General features: G+C 52.6%; 1 protein-coding gene across 1 annotated transcript in view; it reads left to right on the top strand.

The window, feature by feature from the left end:
- The window catches only part of FAM167A (family with sequence similarity 167 member A), a 33754-nt gene extending 20525 nt beyond the window's left edge, over positions 1-13229 (top strand). The window contains exon 4 of the mRNA XM_081237729.1: positions 12932-13229. Coding sequence (XP_081093855.1) covers positions 12932-13195 — 264 coding nt within the window. The 3' untranslated portion in view covers positions 13196-13229. The remainder of the gene's footprint in view (positions 1-12931) is intronic.
- The last annotated feature ends 8593 nt before the right edge of the window (positions 13230-21822 follow it).

Here is a 21822-nt window from a genome sequence, read left to right as displayed (position 1 = left end):
AGGGCCCCATCGGGCAGGCCTCCTCCAGCTGCAGGTAGAGAAACTCTCAGAGCAAAGGCTCTCCAACTCTAATGGGAAGATTCTGATCTTGTTAAAATGAAGATTCTGATCCTACAGGTCTGGGATGGGGTCCATGATTCCAAATTTCCAACAAGCGCCAAGGTAGTGCTTGCTATACTGCTGGTCCAGGGACCACACTTTGAGAATCAAGGACTAAAAGGCAGGCAAGACTGGGGTCAGAGAACCAAGAAGGGACCTCAGAGGGAACCCCCAAGGGTCCCCAAGCCTGTGCCCTAAACCCCGTCCCTGCTGTAGCTGTCCTTTGGGCTTGGACTCAGCCAGTGGGCTCCGGGGATGAAGCCACATCATCCCACACCGAATGGTCCAAGAGCTGAATGAGTTCAGAAGACTTTAAGTCTGAGGTCAGAGCAGCCCAAATGCAGACCAGCAGGCAGGCCAACTGAAACGTGCAGTTCTGCCTGCTTCTGAGATTAACGAGTAACAAAGGCAACTTATAAAATCCTTTGACTGACTTGAAAACAGAGGTGAACATTTGATCAACACGCCCACGCTCCTGTTTTAACTCTCAGTCAAAACATTAAACTTCACATCATTGTTTTCCCTAATTCGTCATCTGTTACCTCATTGAAGGTGTCCTTAAAAATTAACCTCTTTTTTAAAAACAGTGATTTCAAAAGTGCTTTCAAATAACCTTTGTTTTATTTTAAGCCCAGAGTCAAGTTTTCTCTATACTCGGGCAGGCTCTCTCTACCGATTTAGCAGACCCATGTGCAAATTTGTCTTTTCTCTTGATGTGGCCAAGGAAACATGAAAAATCTGTAATTCAGTCAGCTGTGTAGCTATTGGCCCCACATGATGCCAAACTCAGTTGGCTGGGAGTTCGGGCTCAGTCGTGGGTTTGTGCCCTGAACGGGTCTCTGACCATCAAGAGCTTATACCGGAGCAGTTGATGAAACCACTGAGGTTCTTTTTTTTTTTTTTCTTTTTTTGCGGCACGCAGGCCTCTCACTGCTGTGGCCTCTCCCGTTACGGAGCACAGGCTCCGGACGCGCAGGCTCAGCGGCCATGGCTCACGGGCCCAGCCGCTCCGCGGCATGTGGGATCCTCCCGGACCGGGGCACGAACCCGTGTCCCCCGCATCGGCAGGAGGACTCTCAACCACTGCGCCACCAGGGAAGCCCCCAGCAAGGTTCTTGTTGTCAACGCTGACCCTCCTAGAGGCAGGCGATGTCGGGTCTGGAAGGACGGGCGGTCCACCCCTGTCTCCTAGGAGGTTAGCTCAAAGGCAGAGAGTGACTGCCTGAATCTTGGCTTATTTCCAAGGCCAGAGAGTGTCCTAGCAGCTCCCTCAGGGTCCACCCTTCCTCTCAGCTTTCACTGCAGGGAAAGCGCTGTCTGTCGCTCCTGACACCCCCAGGGACCTGCAAGTAGAGGATTTTCCTTCAGAGTAACATGTTGGGGGTACAAGGAGGGTGGGAATCCTGAAGCCCTGTTGGCACTGCTCCTCCAGCCAGGAAGGCTTGACCCTCAGCTCCCTGTGTATTCAGGAAAGGTGTCACCATCCAGCCATGGCAGGCAGGGCTGCCGCCTCTGTGCCTGGCAGCTTCGGGCCACCTGACTCCCCAGGCTGAGACCCAGCATCGTTTACTGGGGAGACCGACTCAGAGCCTAGTGAAGTGGCCTCTGCAGCTCTGCTTGGTCCAGGCTGCTCCCGCTGCCACAGGCCACAGCCTCCAGCTTTCCACCTTCAGGGTGGCCTCACTAGGTGCAGGTGGCCTGGAGTGGGGCTGGGGCAACGCTTCAGGAAGGGGTGAGCTAGAAAGGACGTGGCCCTGAAGCTGTGGGTCTCAGCCCTCTAGCTGAGCCTGAAATTCAGAACATGTCACAAACCTCTGGTTGCGTTTGGCCCCAGAGCTTGCAGCCCAAGAGAAAAAGGGACACTCCCTTCTGCCTCTCTCTTTAGTGCTGCTCAAACGCTCCCCTTGCCAACATGAAGGATAAAGAAAAGGGAGAAATCGTCTACTTGGCCTGTGCGGTGCCAAAACTAAAACCAGAACAAAACATTCCAGCTTCCTAAGGCGTTGTCTTTGTGGCCAGAATCCCTGGGCGTCAACAGATATTTTTCTTTTAGCCTCATGCAGGTGTTTGATCCCCACAGACAGAGCACCCCCCCCCCCCCCCGCCAAAAAGGTGTTTATGGTTGTTAGAAAAAGGGAAAGGAAACCTGACAAGTGTTAATTATTCTAAGGCCTGCCATGGCAGGAGGCCCGTAGCCCTGGACCCAGCTGGCCTCTCCGGGTTAACCCTCTCTTGCCTGTGCTGCCCGCTTGACAAGCACGTGACTGGTGTGTCCAGGCACAGCCCTCTGAGGCCAGTGTTATCCACTGCTACTGAGTGTTAGTGGCCAAATGACAGTTCAAGCTCACTGAGCATCTTCTGATGGGGATGGAGGTGAGAGGCGTGAATCCCGCCCATCTGGGGGAGCATTTTATGGTCCTCAAGGCACGTTTATGTACAGTATCTGAGTGAGACGGCTTGGAGGTATTTGCTATTCCTGTTTTACAGATGAGAAGACTGAGGCTCAGAAAGATGATGAGCCTGAGAGTCAGAGAGGTTAAATGACTTGCCCAAGGTCATATGTAAGGGTGTGGCTAAGCCAAGACACAGACCTGCATCTCCTGGCTCTGGACCCAGATCTCTTTCCTTTGTACTGGGTACAGGTGCTCACATCAGATGTTCAAGTCAGTGGGCCCACGAGTTGTCAAAAAGCCTGCATTTGAAACTCTGCTGATTTCAGAATGGGGGGACTTCCCTGGTAGTCCAGTGGTTAAGACTCCAACCCTCCAATGAAGGGGGCGCAAGTTCAGTCCCTGGTCGGGGAATCTAAGATCGTGGCACGGCCGAAAAAAAAAAAAAATCAGGCCTTGATTTTAGAATGGGACACATGTAAGGGGTCACAGAGAGTTATTAGCAATGCCTCATAACAACCCTATGGCAGGGATTGGGGCAGCCATGCCCGGTCCATAATGAGGATAATAACTTGCTCAGAGCTACCGAGGGGGCTGCTGGCTGAGCTGGGGTTTGACGCACAAGAGTTTCTAGCCCAGGTGTCACTTTGCCCGAGGCTATGTCTCCTCCGTGTAGCTGGGGCTTTCCACCCAGGAAGGCTATCTCGTTAATCTGGCCAGATACCGCCCTTTAGCGGTTACTAAAGAATTGCTAAACAAAGGGGCCCACAAAGGAAATACTCCAAAACATCAATGATCTTTATTTCTGGGAGCTGATATTATCCTTTGGACTTTTCTGTACTTTCTGAAATTTCTAAAATAGAAATATATACGATTAGGGAGACAAAAAGATTATAAAAGTAAAAGACAAAAGACGGGAAAGAACTAAGCTCCTCTTCTAGCCAGTGTAATTGGCACACATGCCTCCCCTCATAGCTTCCAGATTAAATAAGGCATCGGATCTCCTAGAAAAAGATAAAAAATGAGATCTGCCGTCGCCAGACATCCCCCGCTTGGCATTAGGTAGGAACTGTTAACCAGTGGGATGAAGGTGGCTCCAAACCAGGACATCCTGCCTGCTTTCCACCTCTTGGCCATCTTGCAATGCAGAGAAGAGGATGGGAGAGGGAAGGAAAAGAGACCTGATGGCCGCACTTAACCAGAAGAACAGCACGAGGTGGTCCTGGGGCTGTAAGAGGCGGGCGGGCGTCCTTCGATCCAATTTGTTTGTTCAGTACGAGCAGTGTTGACCGAATGCCTGGGCTTAGGTGCTGGTGCCGGTGGGGACAGGGCCCTTGTCTTTATGGGGCCCGCCCTTTGTGGATGAGACAAACATGTAAACAGTGACACCGTGGGACAAGAGCTATGCTAGAGGAGCAGTAAATATAGTCCCCAAATGCTTTGGGGTGTGAGGCCCATGTTGAGCAATCACCGAGTGCCAGGCACGGTGGACTTTGAAATTAACCAAAGGGAAGTACACATCCCTAACTTCCTCAGCAACCAAATGCACGTCTCCAAGGCTTGACATTAGCCTTCTCCTTATTCCCATTCCCATTGTCCTGTAATAATTAAAACCCAGCTCCTCGGAGGGGCACCCTCCCAGCTGTGGTATCTACCCTCCAGGCTGGTGTGTCGTGACTGCTGGATCAGGCACCCAGTGCATTGGGTAAAACCATGGATCCCTCCCAGCCCTCTGTGGAAATTTAGATGCCATAAGGCTGGGACTTCGCATGTGCCTGCAGGTGATTCTAATGTGACGGGGCCAGTAACCGGTCGCAGGTGGAGTCAGCAAAGCATGCAGTGTGTAACTAGATTAGACGTCCCGTCAAGTTCTACCTCATCCTGGCTGTGTGAGTTTAGGAAATCCCGTTAGCCTGGCCCTGGGTTTTGTCATTGTAAAGCGGAGATCATACATCCTACGTGGCAGGGGGTTGTGACGGGACAGTGAGGAGGGCACAGAGGGCAGAGGGCACCTGCTGGGCTCCCGAGGTGGGCGGGCACTATGCACGCACAGCCATGTGCCTCTTCTATGGTGGCGCTAATACTACCCCCATTTTATGGGTGAGGAAACTGAGGTAAAGTGACTCGCCCATGATCAACCAGCAGAGCAGGGATTGGAGCCCAGATCTGCCGGCCTCAGAACCCCTGCTGCCCAGCCAGGGGCTCCCGAGGTCAGAAGAGGTGAAGGCGCATCTTGGTTCACGAGGTTTTGGGCCGTCAAAACCTCAAACGTAGTTCATGAGTTGAGCAGTCAACACGCTGTCTCAACTCCTGGAACTCTGGGCTGTCGTTCTCCAGTGCTTTCTGATCCTGCACTCTTTCAGGCACTCTCCTGCCTCTGAGAGGACGCTCATTATCCTGACACAGAGGGTGGCACACAGGGCCTCGGGACTGTTCACGTCCGAGGTGCCCCTGGGCTGGACTATCCGTTTCTGAGGGGTGTGTTATTTTACAGGCTCTGGACCCACCCTTGCCCCGGGGCTCCTCCAGGGGCTGAAAAGCCAAAACTGGCACTGCCCCGAGGTGTTGGCCACATCCCCAGGCTCAGGCATGAGCCAGACTCAGCCAGCGAGCTGACAAAAGCCAGGGAAAGGCCACCGAGGCTGCCTCCAGGTGGCTAAGCCCTCGGCAGCAGGGAGATGGTTTCCAGAGCTGCACCGAGGGTCTGGCACTCGGGGGGCACCACTCCTGGCCGCTGGCAGGGCCAGGCCAGGCCCCGAGGTGCCCAGTTGCCGGGGAGGGGCCCGGGTGGCAGGCAGCCCTGGCTTCTCTACCGCCCACGTGGCTCCCCCCAGGGCGGGCGCCCCCCCCACCCCGCCCCCCGGCACAGGGGCTGAGGAGGAGAGCCTCCTCCTGCCGGAGCAAGTGCTTCTCGCAGTGCTGGTTACAACTATGGACGGAGCCATCGGTGCTCGAGCAGGAAGGAACCCAAGGGGCGGTGAGCCTTCATTTTCCAGCCAGAGGGGGAGATGGGGGGAGAGGTCCTGCGAGTGTCCACTAGCAGCTGCTGCTCGTGGGCTCCCCCTGCCCTCTCTGGCCTCTCCCACAGTCCGGCCGGTGGCCCCACGTCGGTGCTGGACACACTGCAGGGCGCTCAGCAGTCCCCGAGGTTTCCTGAGCACCCAGGGTGTGCTCGGACTCACCCCCTAGCTCCGGCACGTGAGGGGGAGCCAGGTCACGGACGCCCCACGGGCACAGCAGGCACCCTCCTGAGGTGGGCTCTGGGTCCAGCCCAGCACTGAGGCTGCCGTGAGGCCCCTCCCGGGGTGAAGCCCAAACCATCATCCCCCCTAAGGAGGCAGGTTCCAGGGTAACGGAGTGTGAAACGACTTGGGAGACCTAATGGCCTTGCTCACACTTGCAGAGAACAGATTTGCTTCACTTCCTTTTGAAGGCACAGGTGGGAAGCTATAGATAGACACCGCAGGTGCAGGGGCGCCTTAATCACTCATAGGAGACCTAGTTCCACAGGGCTCGCTTCCTGACTCTTGGGCAGCCAGGGCTCCTGGCTGGTTCCTGGGCTCACTCGGTGTCAGACGTGAAACTCCCAGCCCATCCGTTTCCAAGCCGGGGAGCCAAGAACCCAAGAAAAGTCTAGAAGCCCCAACACAGGTGCTCCAGGGGTCTTCTGGGGGCTCCCTAAGGATGCCAGGCACCTCAGCCCTGTTCCATCACATTTGACCATGGCCCTGGCTAGAGCTGATCTCCACGCAATCCCTTAATGAAGCGCTACTCCTGCCTGTGCTGGCGGGTGCTCCCTGCAGGTGGAAGTTCAGAAGGCAACCCAAGGAGCTCATGGCGGAGCAGGAAGTGCTGGGGGGTCTCGTCTCTGTCTACTCTCTTGCCTAGAGACACCCTAGCAGGAGAGGCGGGGGGCAAGCCCTCCCTGCAGTCTTGCTTGTGGCTCAGGGGGAATAGCTGTGCTCTGGGCCCCACTCCAGCAGCCTGGCACAGGGGGGCGCCATCCCGGGGCTAGCTGTTGCCCAGCAAGGCCCCCACTTGCTGTCCAGGGCAGTGGCAGGGAAGTTGGGGAAGTCCCCGGCCCACCCTGTGGGCCTGAACCCATCGTGTCCAAGCTGAGGACAACCCTGCCTGGGAGATGCCTCCACGGCAAATGCTGAGGTGCTTCGGCATTACTGGCTCTGTGACTCTGGACAGACCACTTGGTGACGAGATACCAGTACTGCCCTACCAGCCCAGCTGGCTGTACTTGGTATTGATAACAATGTGAAGGGTGACACAGGTGTCAGGTGTGAGCAATCACCCCCAAAGTGTGTGGGAAACATGGGTTGGTGACTAGTTCAGCTCCAGGCAGTTGGGGAACAAAAGAGAATCACACTGTCCTCCAGAAATCCTAAACCTAGTAGGAGAGATAAGAATGTCGTATGGGAAATAAGAAAAAATAACTGACGGCTTAGCTCTGACTATGAAGAATGGATAAAGCGGAACTAATATTTGTGGAACCCCATGTACTGGACCAAGTGTCTTATATATGTTTTATTTATTTAATTCGCAGAACAGGCAATATTATTGCACCCATTTCACAGATGAGGAAATTGAGGCTCAGGCAGCTTGAGCAACTTGCCCAGAGGGGCACCTCCAGTGAGTGGTGGTGAAGGACTTTGGACCCACAAGCTGATGCTCTGTTCATTCTACTCGAGGCCTCTCCCCAAGCCTGGAGGGCAGCCTGGGTGGGAAAGTCAAGGATGGTGTCCTAGGATTGTCCCACCTGTGTAAAATCAAGACCTGGCTCTAGGAGGATTGAATTCATTCATTCATTCATTCGACCAATGCCTTTTTTTTTTTTAACTTAAAAAATATATTACTTTATTCCAACTTGTGTTTCCACCTCAGCCAATGCCTTTTGAGCGCCAGGCCTGATCTCTCCTGCGTGTTTTACTCTCTGGTGAGGAGACAGGCAATGCTGTGTGTAGGTGTTGCCGTAAGAGGTATCTGTGGTTGGGGTGTCACCCAGCCTGCAGGGATGGGGGGCAAGGGCCGAGCTGGGCACGTGGATGATGGCGTGGGAAGGCGTGGTTCTGAGGGAGGGGACACAGACCCAGCGTGGCTGCCACAAGGCGCCAGGGGCTCAGAATGGGAGTTCAAGGCTGGAGAGAGCAAGGGAGCCAGGCGGGCTGGTTGTACCTTTGAAAGGTTTGAAGAAGCGGAGAAACCTGGCCGCTGGCCTCTTGACTGCAGGACTGAGTGCAGAGAGTGGGAGGGGGGCAGGGAGGCGTGAAAGGATGCTGAGGTGCAGGCTGACAGGTGAACGTGGGTGTGCTCATCTGGGCCTGTCTTTCCCGTCTCTCCCCTCTCACAGAATTCCTTTCTTGGGTGTACGGCTTCTAGGGCTCCCTCATGTCCAGGATGCAACCCTTATGAGGTGGGGGGAGATGACGAGCATCCTCTTTCCACAAAGGGGTCACATTTCCCGCCCCAGGCCACTCATCTCCTTATAGGCTGGACTGGGACTGTCTTCATCCATTCAGGCCGCTGCAGCAAACCATCTCCGACTGGGTGGCTGATAAACCACAGACATTCAATTATCACAGTTCTGGAGGCTAGAAGTCTGAGATCAGGGTCCCGGCATGGTCAGGGGAGGGTCGTCTTCCGAGTTAAAGACTTCTCGCCGTGTCCTCACATGATGGAAAGGGATGAGGGGACGTTCTGGGGTCTCTTTTATAAGAATAGTAATCCTGTCACGAGGGCTCTACCCGCATGACCGCCATCACCTCCCAAAGGCCCACCCCCTAATACCAACACATTGGGCTTTAGGGTCTCAACATATGAATTTGAGGGGGACACAGAGATTCAGACCAAAGCAGACTAGAACCCAGAGCCTCTGGGCACAGACCTGGGGGCCTTCAGAATGCACCACCTTGTCCTTCCCAAAGGTCAGCCTCACCTGTGCAGGTGGCAGTTTGGCCTAGGACCTTCCAAGTTTGAAAACCGAAGACTTTATCATATAGTATGTAGAGCTTGACTCTTGCCACTGGGGACGGACAGTCCCTGCTGGGGCCTGAAGCACCCCCTGCTCTCTGTCCTGGCTCTGGGGCTCTGCTCTGACTTTCCCTCCTGGCAGACAATGGCTCCAGGGGCATCAGGAGAACCCAGATTCAGCCTGTACCTGCCCCAGCACCAAGATTGGGACTGCAGAGCAAGCGGAGGCTGAAAAACATGTTCCAGCCTCTGCCTGAGTCAACAGCATCCCCTGGAAATCAATTCACAAACCCAGTATGGTTTCTAGGGGGTATTTGAAAAAAAAAATTAATTTTTCCCAGCATCTGTGGTTGTCACCCAGCAGCTCACCTCAGTGACAACCCTCACGTTCTTTCCTCACAGCGTGTCTCTGGCTCTTTCTCAGAGGCCAAACCCAAGATCAAATAATGAATCATGTTTTATCCAAGCTTCTATTTTCTACACAATGGTGATTAAAACAATAACTGGATGTTTAGTTGAGCTAAGTCACGAGACAGGTTATGAAAACGCTTCCCATGGTTCAAGATTAAGTCTCATAGAGAAGGGAGCATGTTCCGAGAAAATGGCCTGGATTTTATACCCAGTCTCTCTTCAGCGTCAATCAGAGACTAATTGTGGCTGTTGGGCTGGGATAGCTTAGATTCCAGCCTCAGAAATCGGGACTGAACAAAATGCCCTTGATCACCTTGGGATTTTTGTTTTCCTGTCTGCCTGGGTACTGTCCATTCCAAGAGCTGTAAGAAGCAAATAGATCATAAGTAATACACCATATGAACTGAATAATATTGGCCAAAGAAAAGTAAGAATTTCACCATTTACCTCCTTTCTCTCCAGGCCTAGGTGCAGAATGTTGAAATTGGGCAGGGCCTCCCAGTTTTGAGCCTTTATTAAAAAGACTTAGATGCTGGCCCTAAAACCTGGCCCTGGTGACTCAACTATCAACATGAGTTTAATTCTCTCCCTGGCACAGGCTCAGCTGTGGGATATGCCGATTTCAATTCCCCCTCCCAGGGTGGCCCGTTGCCTCTGCAGGGTAAAGTTACTTGTCGGATTCTCAGAGGCGCTGCCTGTAACTCCAGCAATCCTCTAATTGTGGTATAGTATTTGGTGAAAGGGTGTGTTCCCACGGGGTGAGAAAGCACACACACCATGGGGGTGGCAGCTGACCTGTAGCCCTGTTGCAATAGCTGTGCTGTGGTCAGTGCTTGGCTGTAGCCAACACATGTTTGATTCTCTGAGTCAGATAAGAATGGCTCTTAGGAGAGGCTGGCTGTTTCTAAGGTGGAAGGTGAAACCCCAAGGGAGGGAAGAAGTAACTAAAGGCGGTAATCAAGCTGCTCTGCAAGAGGAAGAGGGAGATTTCTTGGGTTTTGCTTGAAGGGATGAGGGGGTGTGAGGGGCGGTGAGGCTCTGAGAGTGGGGAGGGGCTAGAAAGGGGGCATCAGGGAGGGTGGCGGTCGGGAAACTCAGGACAGAAGAATCTAAGTGTGTAAGTGGTTTGCTGTGATGTCTCTTTATCCGAGTCCCATGGATCACTAGGGATTTCCTGGAGAATTAAAAGAGGGGCTGACTCCTGCCTCTGGACTGGCTGGAATAAAAACATTTACTGGCTGCAGTAAAATGGTGCAGAGAACAGTATGGCGGTTCCTCAAAAAATTCAACATAGTATTAGCATAGGATCCAGCAATTCCACTTCTGGGTATACTTCCAAAAGAAATGAAAGCAGGGACTTGAACACATACTGCGCACCTGTGTTCATAGCAGCCTCATTCACGAGAGCCAAGAGGTGGAAGCAGCCCAGACATCCATCCATGGATGAAAGGATAAGCCAAATGCGATGTATACACCCAGTGGAATATAATTCAGGCTTAGAAAGGAAATTCTAACATGTGCTACAACGTGGATGAACCTTGAGGCCATTATGCTGAGTGAAGTATGGTAGCCACAAAACGCTAAATACTGTACTGATTCCACGTACACAGGTAACTCGATAGTCGAATTCACAGAAAGTAGAATAGTGATTGCCAGGGGCTGGGGGGAGGGAAAATGGGGAGTTACTATATCATGGAGACAGAGTTCCAATTTTGCAAGATGAAAAGAGTTCTGAAGATGGTTGGTGGTGATAGCTGCATAGCAATGTAAACGTACCTAATGCCACCGAACTGTACACTTCAAAATGGTTAAGATGGTTAACATTTTATGTTCTGTGTATTTTAACACAATTGAAAAACTCCTGGGGGAAAAGAAAGCCTCTTAGCCCTGCACATTTTGCTCAGGTTTCTTCGGGGGCTGAGAAAACTCATTTCTATATGGATTTGGCTTGATTACAGTGGAGTTACCTCTTAAGCGGGGACTCAGTTTTGGGTTTAAGGTATGGAGTCCCCTTGGAAAATTCCTGTGTGGCCCACAGAGTAGGTGGGAAGGGGGCCAACACTGCTGCTTTTCCTTGTAGCCCTGGAACAAACACTGTGTCTTTGAGCATCAGGTGCAATGTGGATTTACATTCATGAGTCATAACGAAATACGTCTTGCAAGCCAGTCCTAGGGTGGGCTGCTCACGCTGTGATGGGCCCTCAGGACCAAGCTTACTGAGGAAACAGAATGATCAGCCTCTTCTGGTGTTGGGCTCCAATAAGTGAGGGACATGCATCACCTTCCCCACTGGAAGCCGTTTCCTTCCCCTTATGCAGAGGCGAACACCTCCAAGCTCAATGGGTGTGTGAGGTGTCTCCACCGAGGTGGCCTTTGTCCAGCCCAAGGAACCTGGACAGATGCCTTACTATCAACCCCTGCCCCCCCCCCCACCTTTCAGCTGACTCTGATGGGTTTTCAACACTAAATTGTTCTCTGACCTTGGACCAGACCTATTGGCCATAGAAAAATGGCCCCTTCCCCCCACCAGGCCTCCCTGCTGACCACATCTCACAGGTACTTCCAGACACCTGCTCAAAACTGAAATTCTCCAACTTAAAAGGATCTTTTCAGATTAAAGACGCAATTCCTGAGGCCAATTCCTTGGTCCAGATCTGAGCCATAGGGTTCCTAGCTTTCAAAGAGATCTGTCTTCAAATTACAGGATACCCCAAAGAGAAGTGCTTCAAGCCAAACTCACAGAAGACCATATTAAATAAAGCAGTGGTGTGAGCTGGCACTGACTTTCAGACAAAGTGGACCCCCATCTCCTTCAGAAGGGCTTAGGCAGCACCTAGCCCAGTTCTAGCATGGCTGGAGGCTCCAAATAAGTGAATGAATGAACAGCTGCCCTCTGGTGAGCCCGCCAGCATTGATTTGGCACTATTCTAGATCCATACAATTTCTTTTTTTTTTTTTTCTTGTGGTACACGGGCCTCTCACTGTCGTGGCCTCTCCCGTTGCGGAGCACAGGCTCCGGACGCGCAGGCTCAGCGGCCATGGCTCACGGGCCCAGCCGCTCCGCGGCACGTGGGATCTTCCCGGACCGGGGCACGAACCCGTGTCCCCTGCATCGGCAGGCAGACTCTCAACCACTGCACCACCAGGGAAGCCCCATACAATTTCTGATTGGCAATACATTTGGGTTACGATGCCCAAGGATTGAGAAGTAAACTAATGAACAGGACGCTATGAATTTTAACCCCGTTTTGCCATTAAATACTTTGCTGATCCCCAGGCAAGACTTTCTCTCTTGGTTTTTTTCTCACCTATAAACTCTGTATAAAAGAGATCTGTAGAAGTACATCAAAACATGGAAGAGAGAAAACAGAGCAATGAAATGCTTATTGGTGAAGTTGCTCATTTTTCTACCCCGAAATGCACCTGGTTCCAAGGCCGAATTCTTAAATGTTTAAAATGCATTTAAGACAGACATTCTTAAATGGTTAACAAATACTGTGACGGTATGCCCACCACCCAACACAAGATACAAAACAGCCTCAACAGAGTTGAAGCCCCTGAATACCTTCCCCAATTTCAGCCCCTGCTTCCTGCCTAAAGGCAACCGTGCTCCTGAATCTGGGCAAACGTGATAACCGCTGCGCTACAGAAATGACGCCTGGATCTGGTATTTATCATTCCCATGCAATTCTTTATACCCTTACTCCATTTATATATATCTGTAAACAATGAGACAGCTGGAAATACCTTTAAGCCAGGGCTGACACGCATGTCTTCCAGAAGGATTTTGACACAGTATCTAGCTTAGCACAGAGGGTTGTTTGGCAAGCACATCCTTATTTGTCCCCTCACTCTCTGTGTCTTTTCACCTCCCTGAGCTGGGAACGGGCTGCTCTCTCTAGGTGGACCCCAAATGGCGATGCAAGCCCTTCATTGGGTCTCCTGTTAACGGGCCTGGGCGGGTCCCGGACTATGGAGCTGAAGCACCGACCCCCCACCCCTCTCCCCGGCCCAGCTCGGCGCTGACGCCTCCCCCACGTCTTCCCTTGCAGACGGAGATGCGGCTTCAGGACCAGCAGCTGGCCCGGCAGCTCATGCGCCTGCGCAGTGACATCCACAAGCTGAAGATCGAGCAGACCTGCGACCTCCACCGGCGCATGCTCAACGACGCCACCTACGAGCTGGAGGAGCGCGACGAGCTGTCCGACCTCTTCTGCGACGCCCCGCTCGCCTCCTCCTTCAGTCTCTCCGCGCCACTCAAGCTCATTGGGGTCACCAAGATGAACATCAACTCCCGCAGGTTTTCTCTGTGCTGAGAAGCCCTAGACGGGGTGGTGGAGCCGGAACGAGGGTTTGGGAGGTGGACGGTGGGGGGCGGCGGTGGGTGGGTGGGGCGTGGGAAGGCAGCTGAGGCCCAGCTACCCGACCGGGTCTCCCCGGAGGCAGGGCGTCCCCAGGACCTGTGACACGTGCTCTCAGGGCCCAGCTGTGGAGCTCGGTGTCCCCATGCCTGGCCCTGGTTTAATACCCAAAGAGTCCTGCAGAAGGGCTGCTGCATCCGCTGTTCAGTGAGACCTGGGTCCCCAGGGCACACGTCTCATCCTCCCCTTAGTGACCCACATTCCTGTTTCCGGAATCACTGGTGCTATGACCTGGGAACCCAAAGGGGGACCAAAGCTGTGATTCTTGCAGAAGGCTTCCCCAGGGGCACCGACCCCCAGGGGGAGGTGATTAGATATCAGCCGCGCCCACGTTACTGTTGCTGTCCTCTAAGTACTGGCTCAGATTCACCCTAAGTGGGTGACTCAGCAGGCTCGACAGGGACCCACCAGCAAAGGAAGACCAAAAGGAATAACACGTGGAGCTTGGGGAAGCAGGCCCCAGGGCCGCAGCCAGTGCCCTGGATGAGGGCTTCGACCTCGGCCCTCCAAGTGTGGGGACACTGTTTCCAGTGTGTGTGGTCCCACCAGTGTAGCTGGCGTGGGAGCAGGCACACCCGCCCCCTGCTGCCTGCTCTGGCCACGAACACCAGTCCCAACCTCCAAAGAGCCCCTTTGCTGCCACGCCACAACCCTGGGGAGCGCCTAGGAGTGGATTTCCCCGGGGAGGGGGGGGCGCAGCAGAGGCCTCCTGGTGGATTCCGACCGTGTCACCTCCGTCACCTTCGTGCCCTCCCCAGAAGCTCGCCCTGAGCCTCCACTGAGATTCTGTGCCAGACTTAAACAACTAATTTTAATTGAATCAGACTGTTACTATCCTGTGGCTAACTTGTCAATAACTGTTTGATATTTGTACAAATGGCGAAGCCAGTGGGTAGGTCAAGTACAGAGGTTCAGGGTTTGATTTTAAAAGATTCTCCCTCAAGGCAAGTGGGAGGATCGGCAAGGTAAGGACTGAGACCTCAGCAAGTTACCCCAGTAGAACGCCCCGTGGGGGTGGTGGGGGGGTGGGCTGACCTTTGACCCATCTAGCCGAGCCCCCTGCTACATAGGGGAGTGAGACCAGGGGAGGGGAGTGGTCTCCCTCAGGCTCCACGGCTCTTTAGCGGCTGTAGAATATTGATGTGTTAATAATAGTCATTATTAATTACGCTACACAGATCACGTATCCATGAACTTGAACTCCAAAGATGGTACTAATGCTTTGCCAAACCCACAAACTGCCAGCTGCCACTCTCCACTCACTCAGCCCCGTCACCCCCCAAGTTACGATTCCTACTGCCGTCACGGTTCCATTGTCGATGTGAGGCATCCTGTTGCTCTGTCTTTCATGCTTCGTCCTCCTGTAGAATTTCAGTGGGGCCCAGGCGCGCGCGCGCGCGCGCGCACACGCGCACACACGCGCACACACGCGCACACACGCACACACACACACGCACACGCGCACACACACACACACACACACACACACACACACACACACACACACACACACACACACACACACACACACACCATGACCCACACTGGGAAGTGGTTGCTTCTCTCTTGTGGGCCAGGAGTGGGAGTTTGTGGATGATTGCTCCCTAGTTAGAAAAGAATTTGGTGTTTCCTTGTGACTTCCAAGAGCCGGAGGGTTTATGCTTCCTTCAAAGACGGTATCACCACGTAGCCAAGGTCTGTTTTTGCTTTGGCTCTGAACAGTGGCAGAAGTCTGAGGCGCAGAGCATTTGTCCATGAAGAAGCCCTCAGTGGAAGGCTAGGCCTCCTCGGCCGGCTTCTCCCCAGGCAGGAAGGAGGGAGGTTTTCTCTACCTAGTGATGCGTCTCCTCAGGGGTTCTGTAATGAGCACTGCCAAGTCCTACAGAGGCGTGCCTGCCAGGCGTCCTCCAGAAGAGCCCTTGAGGTCTTGGGGTGGCCGGCCAGCCTGCACACACGCTCACTCTTCAGAGACGTACACATACACACCCTTGAACCCACACAGGCAGGCCCATTCCACAACTGAAAAAAAGGCCAAACTGATTAGTTTTCTTTCTAGGAACCAGTCATGACAGTAACTAAAAAAGCTGGGTCCAGCCACAGCTGAGGGATTTACCTGAATTTCGTCAACCCAGTTGAGATGGAGTCAACTGGGCAATTTAGTTGCTCCGTTGACCCGATGATTCTTTGAGATCGAGAACACTTGATGGAATAGGTTTTGCAACAGGCGCACTTTTTGGAATAGGTTAGATGTCTCAGCGATTGTGCTTAGTTCATGCCAAGGGAATTTTATTTGGGGATAAGGGGTGTGGGAGGAGGAGTCAGGAAGAGAAGTGCGGGGGAAAGACAGGAGTGTTTTCTTACTCACTGTCCAGTGTCTGTTAGCATCCTTATCTCCACGGCGAACACAGACAACTGACCCAGTCAGTTCAGCTTTGTGAAGTCCCCGCCTCCTGTGGGTCAAGAGGTGCCTGAATCAGTCGCAGCCTAACCTGCGTGCCCAGCTCCCCAGCGCAGCCTTCCGGCTTTACCACGCGTATACGATACTGTTGCAGTTTTACTCATGATCTACCCGTCTCCCTGCCATCCCTCAAGGACCCCTGGGTGTAAAACTCAAAGTCTCCATGACACTGCCTAGCAGGGTGATGTCTGACGCCTTCGCAGGCTCAGCAGTGGTCACAGGCCTGGGGATCCCCGGCAAGCTGGAGATGACCTGACCCAGCCTCAGGCCTCCTCCCTGTAGCAATACCAAGTGCTATTACGTGATCGATGGACAATTTATAATTTTATTTTTTATGATTGTTTGTTTCTATATTGCTGTTAGAAAAGGTGAAATTAAAATATTTCAAAAGAATATATTTATAAAGAGGAGAAATGTGCTTCCTTTTACCTTGTTCCTGTTACAGCACACACAGGGTCAAGCACTAAATTGAAAGAGAAAGAAGCGGGAGGAGGGAGGGAGGGACAATCACCTGAATCACTCTCCTTCCTTTATGGCACCTTCCCCCAAGGAGGGCTGCTTGGTGGTGTTGCCATCAGGAGCTTCCCGGTGCGGGCTATGTGAGCTCAAGATGTGAAACTGAGAGATGCAGGCATTCATTATTCCTGAATTTGACCAAGGCCGGAGCCAAAGCAAATCCACTCACTCTTCCATTAGCCACTTCCAAAGGTGACTCTGATTGGATTCAGAATATATGGGTCAAACTCAGAGCACGACTGGATAGCGGACCCACAGGACACATATTTCAAATCACACTTCTGGCATCCAAGTACGGGGCTTAGCATTACTGTCCTGTGCGGAGAACTCGTGTCAAACTTTTTCAACATCTTAGGTGGCAGTGCTCAAAATGAAGCCTGCATGAGGATCACCTGGGGCACCTGCTGCAAATGCACATTCCCAGGAAATTCCTGGGCTCCACTCAGAGGTTCTGATGTGCAGCTCTGGCACGGGGCCTAGGAATCTGTTTTTAACAAACACTCCAGGAGACTGACACGGGTGGTCTACAGACACTTGGAGAAACCTTTAAAGGGACAAAGCAGGCAGGGAAGGCATGTCTTGAATGGCTCCTGTCTCTCATTCCCGGGAGAAGTCCATGTCTGCAGGTCAGAGCAGGTATTAGGAATCCCATTCTGTAGAAGGAACAGCTGGAGAGAAGCACTCTAGCCGTTCCTTGAGATCATATCACCTGCTTACACCAAGCGGATGAGTGACTGGGATCTATTTCCTGCAAAGAGCTCCCAGTATGAATTGGCTGCATGGAGCACAGGTCACGAGCTGAGGGATGGATGGGCACCTGGAGATCTGCCATTAGCGTCGGCCATGTAGTTCAAAGGGCACTCGAGAAGCCACTGGGCCTTTCCACCCCTGCAGATGGGACTGCACACTTTTTCAGCCCAAAGGGAAATGACTCTAATTTGGCCTCCAAACAAGTTAAATACTTTTAAGTGCCACAGAGAAGGTAAACGGTGACAGCAATGTCCTCCCTTGTGGGGGAGAGGGCTGCTTGTACCACGTGGCCAGGGAAGGCTTCTCTGAGAAGGTGCTATTTCAGCTGAAACTGCAGCCACGCAAAGATCAGGAAAAAGAGTGTTCTGGAGAGAAAAACAAGGACCCAGATTCTGAGGCGGGAGGGAGTGTGGTGGGCAGTGCGGCTCGAGTGGGGTCAGCCTCGTGGGTCAGAGTAAGGAGTCTGGGTTTTACTGGGATTGTGCCAGAAGTGTTTTGAGGTCTTTGAACAGGGGAGTGATGTATGATCTAAGTGTTAGCAAGATCTATGTAGAAAGTATGGGGGAAGGGGGGTAGACGTGGAATCCACTGGAGGTCAATGACAGTGGACGCGAGTGACTTGGATGCCCATGGCAGCTATGGACGGGGTGACACACGGTCTGATTTGGGATTTACTTTGGGACCTAGTGTGGGATGTATTTTGGATACTTTGGAGGTAAAGCCAACAGGGTCCACTGGTAGCTTGGATGTGGAGTGTGCAGGAAATAGAGACTAAGGATAGCCCTCTGGCCAGCAGCTGGATTGGGAGGTGGGGGGTTTACTGAGATGAGAAAGTTTGAGAGGAGCATGGGTCGGGGAGACAGGCAGCATTAACAGTTCTGTCTCAGCCGTGTTATATTTAAATGTCTATCAAACATTCAAGCAGGAAGTGAGTAGGTGGTTGGCTATAAGGACCCGGACTTCAGGAAAAGGCCAATGTCAGAGGCATAAATTTAAGAGTGTGGATTTGGGTGTTTGGATGATATTAAAAAGCACCATACCTGGATAAACTCCTCTAGGAAGAAAGCATAGACATAGATGAGGGGGCTAAGTACAGCATCGTGGGGACTCCAGCACCTGGGGGTCTGAGAGAGAAATAAGAACAGTCACAAGAGACTTAGAAAGACCAGCTGGTAAAGTACAAGGAAAACTGGATGAAGGGGGCATCAGGGAGCCTTAAAGAAGAAAATGTTTCAAGGAGACAGTCGTCAATATCAAATGCTGCTGAGAAATCGAGGAAGAGGTGGACAGAGAGCTAAACAGTGTTTTCAAGCAAGATGGAGATCATCTGTCTTTTATTCCAACGGTAATAGCCCTTTCAGTCCAGGGGTAGGGACAGGAGTCCAGTTGTGTGGATTGAGGAGAAAATGGAAATTGAAGAAATTGACTCTCTCGAGGCAGTTTGCTGTAACGAACGAGAGCAGAGAAATAGGAGCTGGACAAAGTCATAAAGTCAGGGAAACAATTTTTGCCTTCCTCGAAACAGTGTATAACAAAATAAATACATAATAGAGTGCATTGTATATTAACAATGTATCAAATCATAATACAAATGTATAATAAAGGTGCCAGCATCTAAGATATGCAAATGGCAATAAGCTGTTAGGAAGGGAGAAACTGATGGTGCATGAGAGAGAAGAAAGTAATTGTAGCAGCAAAGTTCTTGAGGTGGAGAGAGGGGGCTGGGAGGGGAGTAAAGACACCCCTTCCACTGTGGCGGGAGGGAAAGCTGAAGACGAGTGGGTCAGGGGATCTCTGGTGGGAAGAGGAGGAGGGTCCCACTGGATCCTTCCTATTTTCTCTGTGAAATAGGAGAGTGACTTGGAGGTGGTGGAATGTTGGAGGTTTGGGAAGAGAGAAGTGTTGAAATAATGATCTCAGCGAATGGGCATGTTCGTTTATTAGGAAGGGTAGTCAAGTCACCCAGGAGTGCTGGCTGCCCATTTGAGGCTTGTGGTCGTTCAGTGTGATGCAAATCCAGTGAATGTGGTTGCGTGTTTTGTTTTGTTTTGTTTTCCCTCCAGCAATGGTTAGATGCCACCGTGCATACACAGAGCAGGCAGACGGTGGGGAGGGGGTGTGTCAGGCAGGTACACAGAGGACAAGGAAGAGAAAGTTAAAGTGTTTTGCAAAGGAGCAACCGTAGTGTTGAACCAAGGAATCCAAACCCAGTGAGGAGGGGAGAGGGGACAGGGGGACACGGGGGCGGGGGTGACAGCGGTGCTAGAGCGGTGGGCTCCATGGTTGGCGGTCTCGGTGCCACCTGGGACTCGCTGAGTGACAGGGCTGGTGGAGAAAAGCTGAACAGAAGGTGATGATCAGAGTACGGGGACAGCAGAAGTGACATTTTGGGGACGGTGCAGCTTCTTCCTTCAGAGACACAGCCTGGTGCTACAATAGCTGCCTGGTGGCCCCAGTAAGTGTGCACCTCATGCACTGGTGACATCAGTCAAGACTGAGACCACCCCGGCCCCTGCAGATCTCACCCGTCTTATTTAGGAAGGGGTTTTTACGCTCTGTAGACAGCATTCTCTTTGGCTTCTTGGCAACAGCAGAGCGTCTCCCCCTTTCCGAATGCTCTCTGTCAGAGCCCCGAGTCTGCAGTTGAGAAGAAGAGACTGGAGGAGGACAGTAGTGTGGCCCTGCCAGGACACACAGGCCAAGTACAACCGCGGGCCTATCTGATGGGGACCACTCAGGCACACTGAAGCTTTCAGATAAGGCTATTTTTAAATACCCTGTTCCCAGGCTCAAAGCAAACAGCGGTGGAGACAGCTAGGCAGTCTCCGAGGGAAACTGACTCAGGAAGAGAGACCGCAAACGTTGGGGGGCTCTGGACAGCAGTCACCCACACTCACTGCGGGGAGATAAGTCCACCGGGGGCATTTCCTGACTGGCAGGGACAGGTGCCGGGAGTGGGTGGAAATTCCCTGGGAGATAGTCCGGTAAGGCGTGGTTCAGCTCTGCAGGACTGGAGTGTATTTATTTCCTAAACCATAATTCTGTCAAACAGGGAATCCCTCAGTCCAATGGCTTCTTCCTCCTGCTCCCTCCTCCACGTGGGGACAACTGGAGCCTGAGAAAGGACCACTTGTCGGAGGACATCCAGGGTCCCAAGGGACTCTGCCTCCTTCCAGTAAACTCCCCTCCCCAGGGGGGGCCGGCCTGGGCACCACCCACTGCCCCGAGAGCCTCCCCGGGATCCGACACCCCTTCGGGGCAGCACAGGGCTGGGGGACAGCACAAGGGCTCTCTGCACTGTCCCATTGCACCAGGCGGGGTGGGCGGGAAGTGGAATTGTTCCAGCATCCCAAGCAGGGGAGGACCTGACCCAGGGCATCCAGGCTTACGAACCACTGGAAGAGTCAGGGAACGTGATTCTCGGAGCTGTGCTGGATTCCAGCAAGCTCGGCGGGCGTCGTTTGGGGCTTCTGGCAGCACCTGAGCGGGTATTCAATTCCCAAGAGGTCTTCTGTCTGACTGTCCGCCTTCCGCCACCACTGGGTTTTTACTCACACAAACACTCCCGCCCGGAACACTTCTGACACCAGATGTGTGAGTTTCCCACCCCAAACGATCCTGCAGTTCTCTGCAGACACCAGCTGGGTGTTCTACGATTTAACTCAGTTTGACACAATCCACACACAAAATGTCGTCTCCTGTATCCCCCAGCCCCGCCCACAGTGGCCTCTGAGCTCCGCTCCCTGTACCCCTCTCTAGGAAAGACAAGACCGAATGAGCCATCATAAAGACGCAGCACGGTGCCCAGGAGGTAAAAAGCAATGCTCTGAAAGCAAGTTTCTGTTAAAAGTTTCCAGCCACTTCTATTTCTAGCAGAGGAGACAGTGAGTCTCCCTGAGAAAAACCGTAGGAGTGGTTCCTTTCAGGGAAGTGGGTGAGAGGGGGTCAGCCACCATTCCCCTGGGGGAAGGGAGCCAGAGGGATGGACAAGCTGCATCCGTGCCAGAAGCCTTCCCAGGAAAACGACCTTGACTCCTTTACAGATTCAAAAGCACCTTTAAGGCCCAATGCCTTACTTCTTCAGGGGATCACAGACTTTTGGGTGAGACGCGCATCCTAGGGGCTGGGACACAGGGAGGAGGTGATGACACCCACTTTAAGGGACAAAGCAGAGGGTAAAGAGCAGCCTCTGGGAGTGAGGAGTCTCAGGGAAGAAGGGAGAGGAGAGCGACTCACCCTGATGAAATGGGGCTGGAATTAAATCATATAAAATAACAAAGGAACATGGCTTTTTATGGACCCCAAGCTGCAGGTGGGACACACCGTATGCTGTCAGAGTCGGGTGCCTTTATCACTCAGGGTACGATTTTTTTTTTTTTTTTTTTTTCCTGTTGCAAACAAAGAAGCAGGTCCAGGAGCTGGAGTGGCTGACCACAGTCACCGTCCGGTTGGTGCAGAGCTGGGACTGCACCGCGGTCTCCTAACTCCTCATCCTGGCTCTTCCAAGCGCCCTCTCTTCCCTGGAGCCCTCCCACCTCCGAGTTCTCCCTTCCAACTACACAGAGAAGGAGGTCTGAGAAAACAGATCTGAGAAGTTCTTCCCCCTGTAAACAAAAGGTTTTTTTCAGACTTTATAATGCGGGCCTATTGAGTTAAGGAAATCCTAAAGTGCCCCCTGCTGGAAAAACAGAGGAATCTACTCACATGTGGATTGTCTTCCAGATACTGTAGCAGCGCCAAGAACTTACACGTTGATATTTGCTTGTTTTCTTGGCATTTGTGATTGTCATCACTTTCC

The sequence above is a fragment of the Mesoplodon bidens genome (assembly GCF_964165515.1).
Source record: "Mesoplodon bidens genome assembly, chromosome: 6".
Taxonomy (NCBI): Eukaryota; Metazoa; Chordata; class Mammalia; order Artiodactyla; family Ziphiidae; genus Mesoplodon; species Mesoplodon bidens.
The sequence above is the reverse complement of the archived record's forward strand: the minus strand, read 5'-3'. Positions and strand labels throughout refer to the sequence as shown.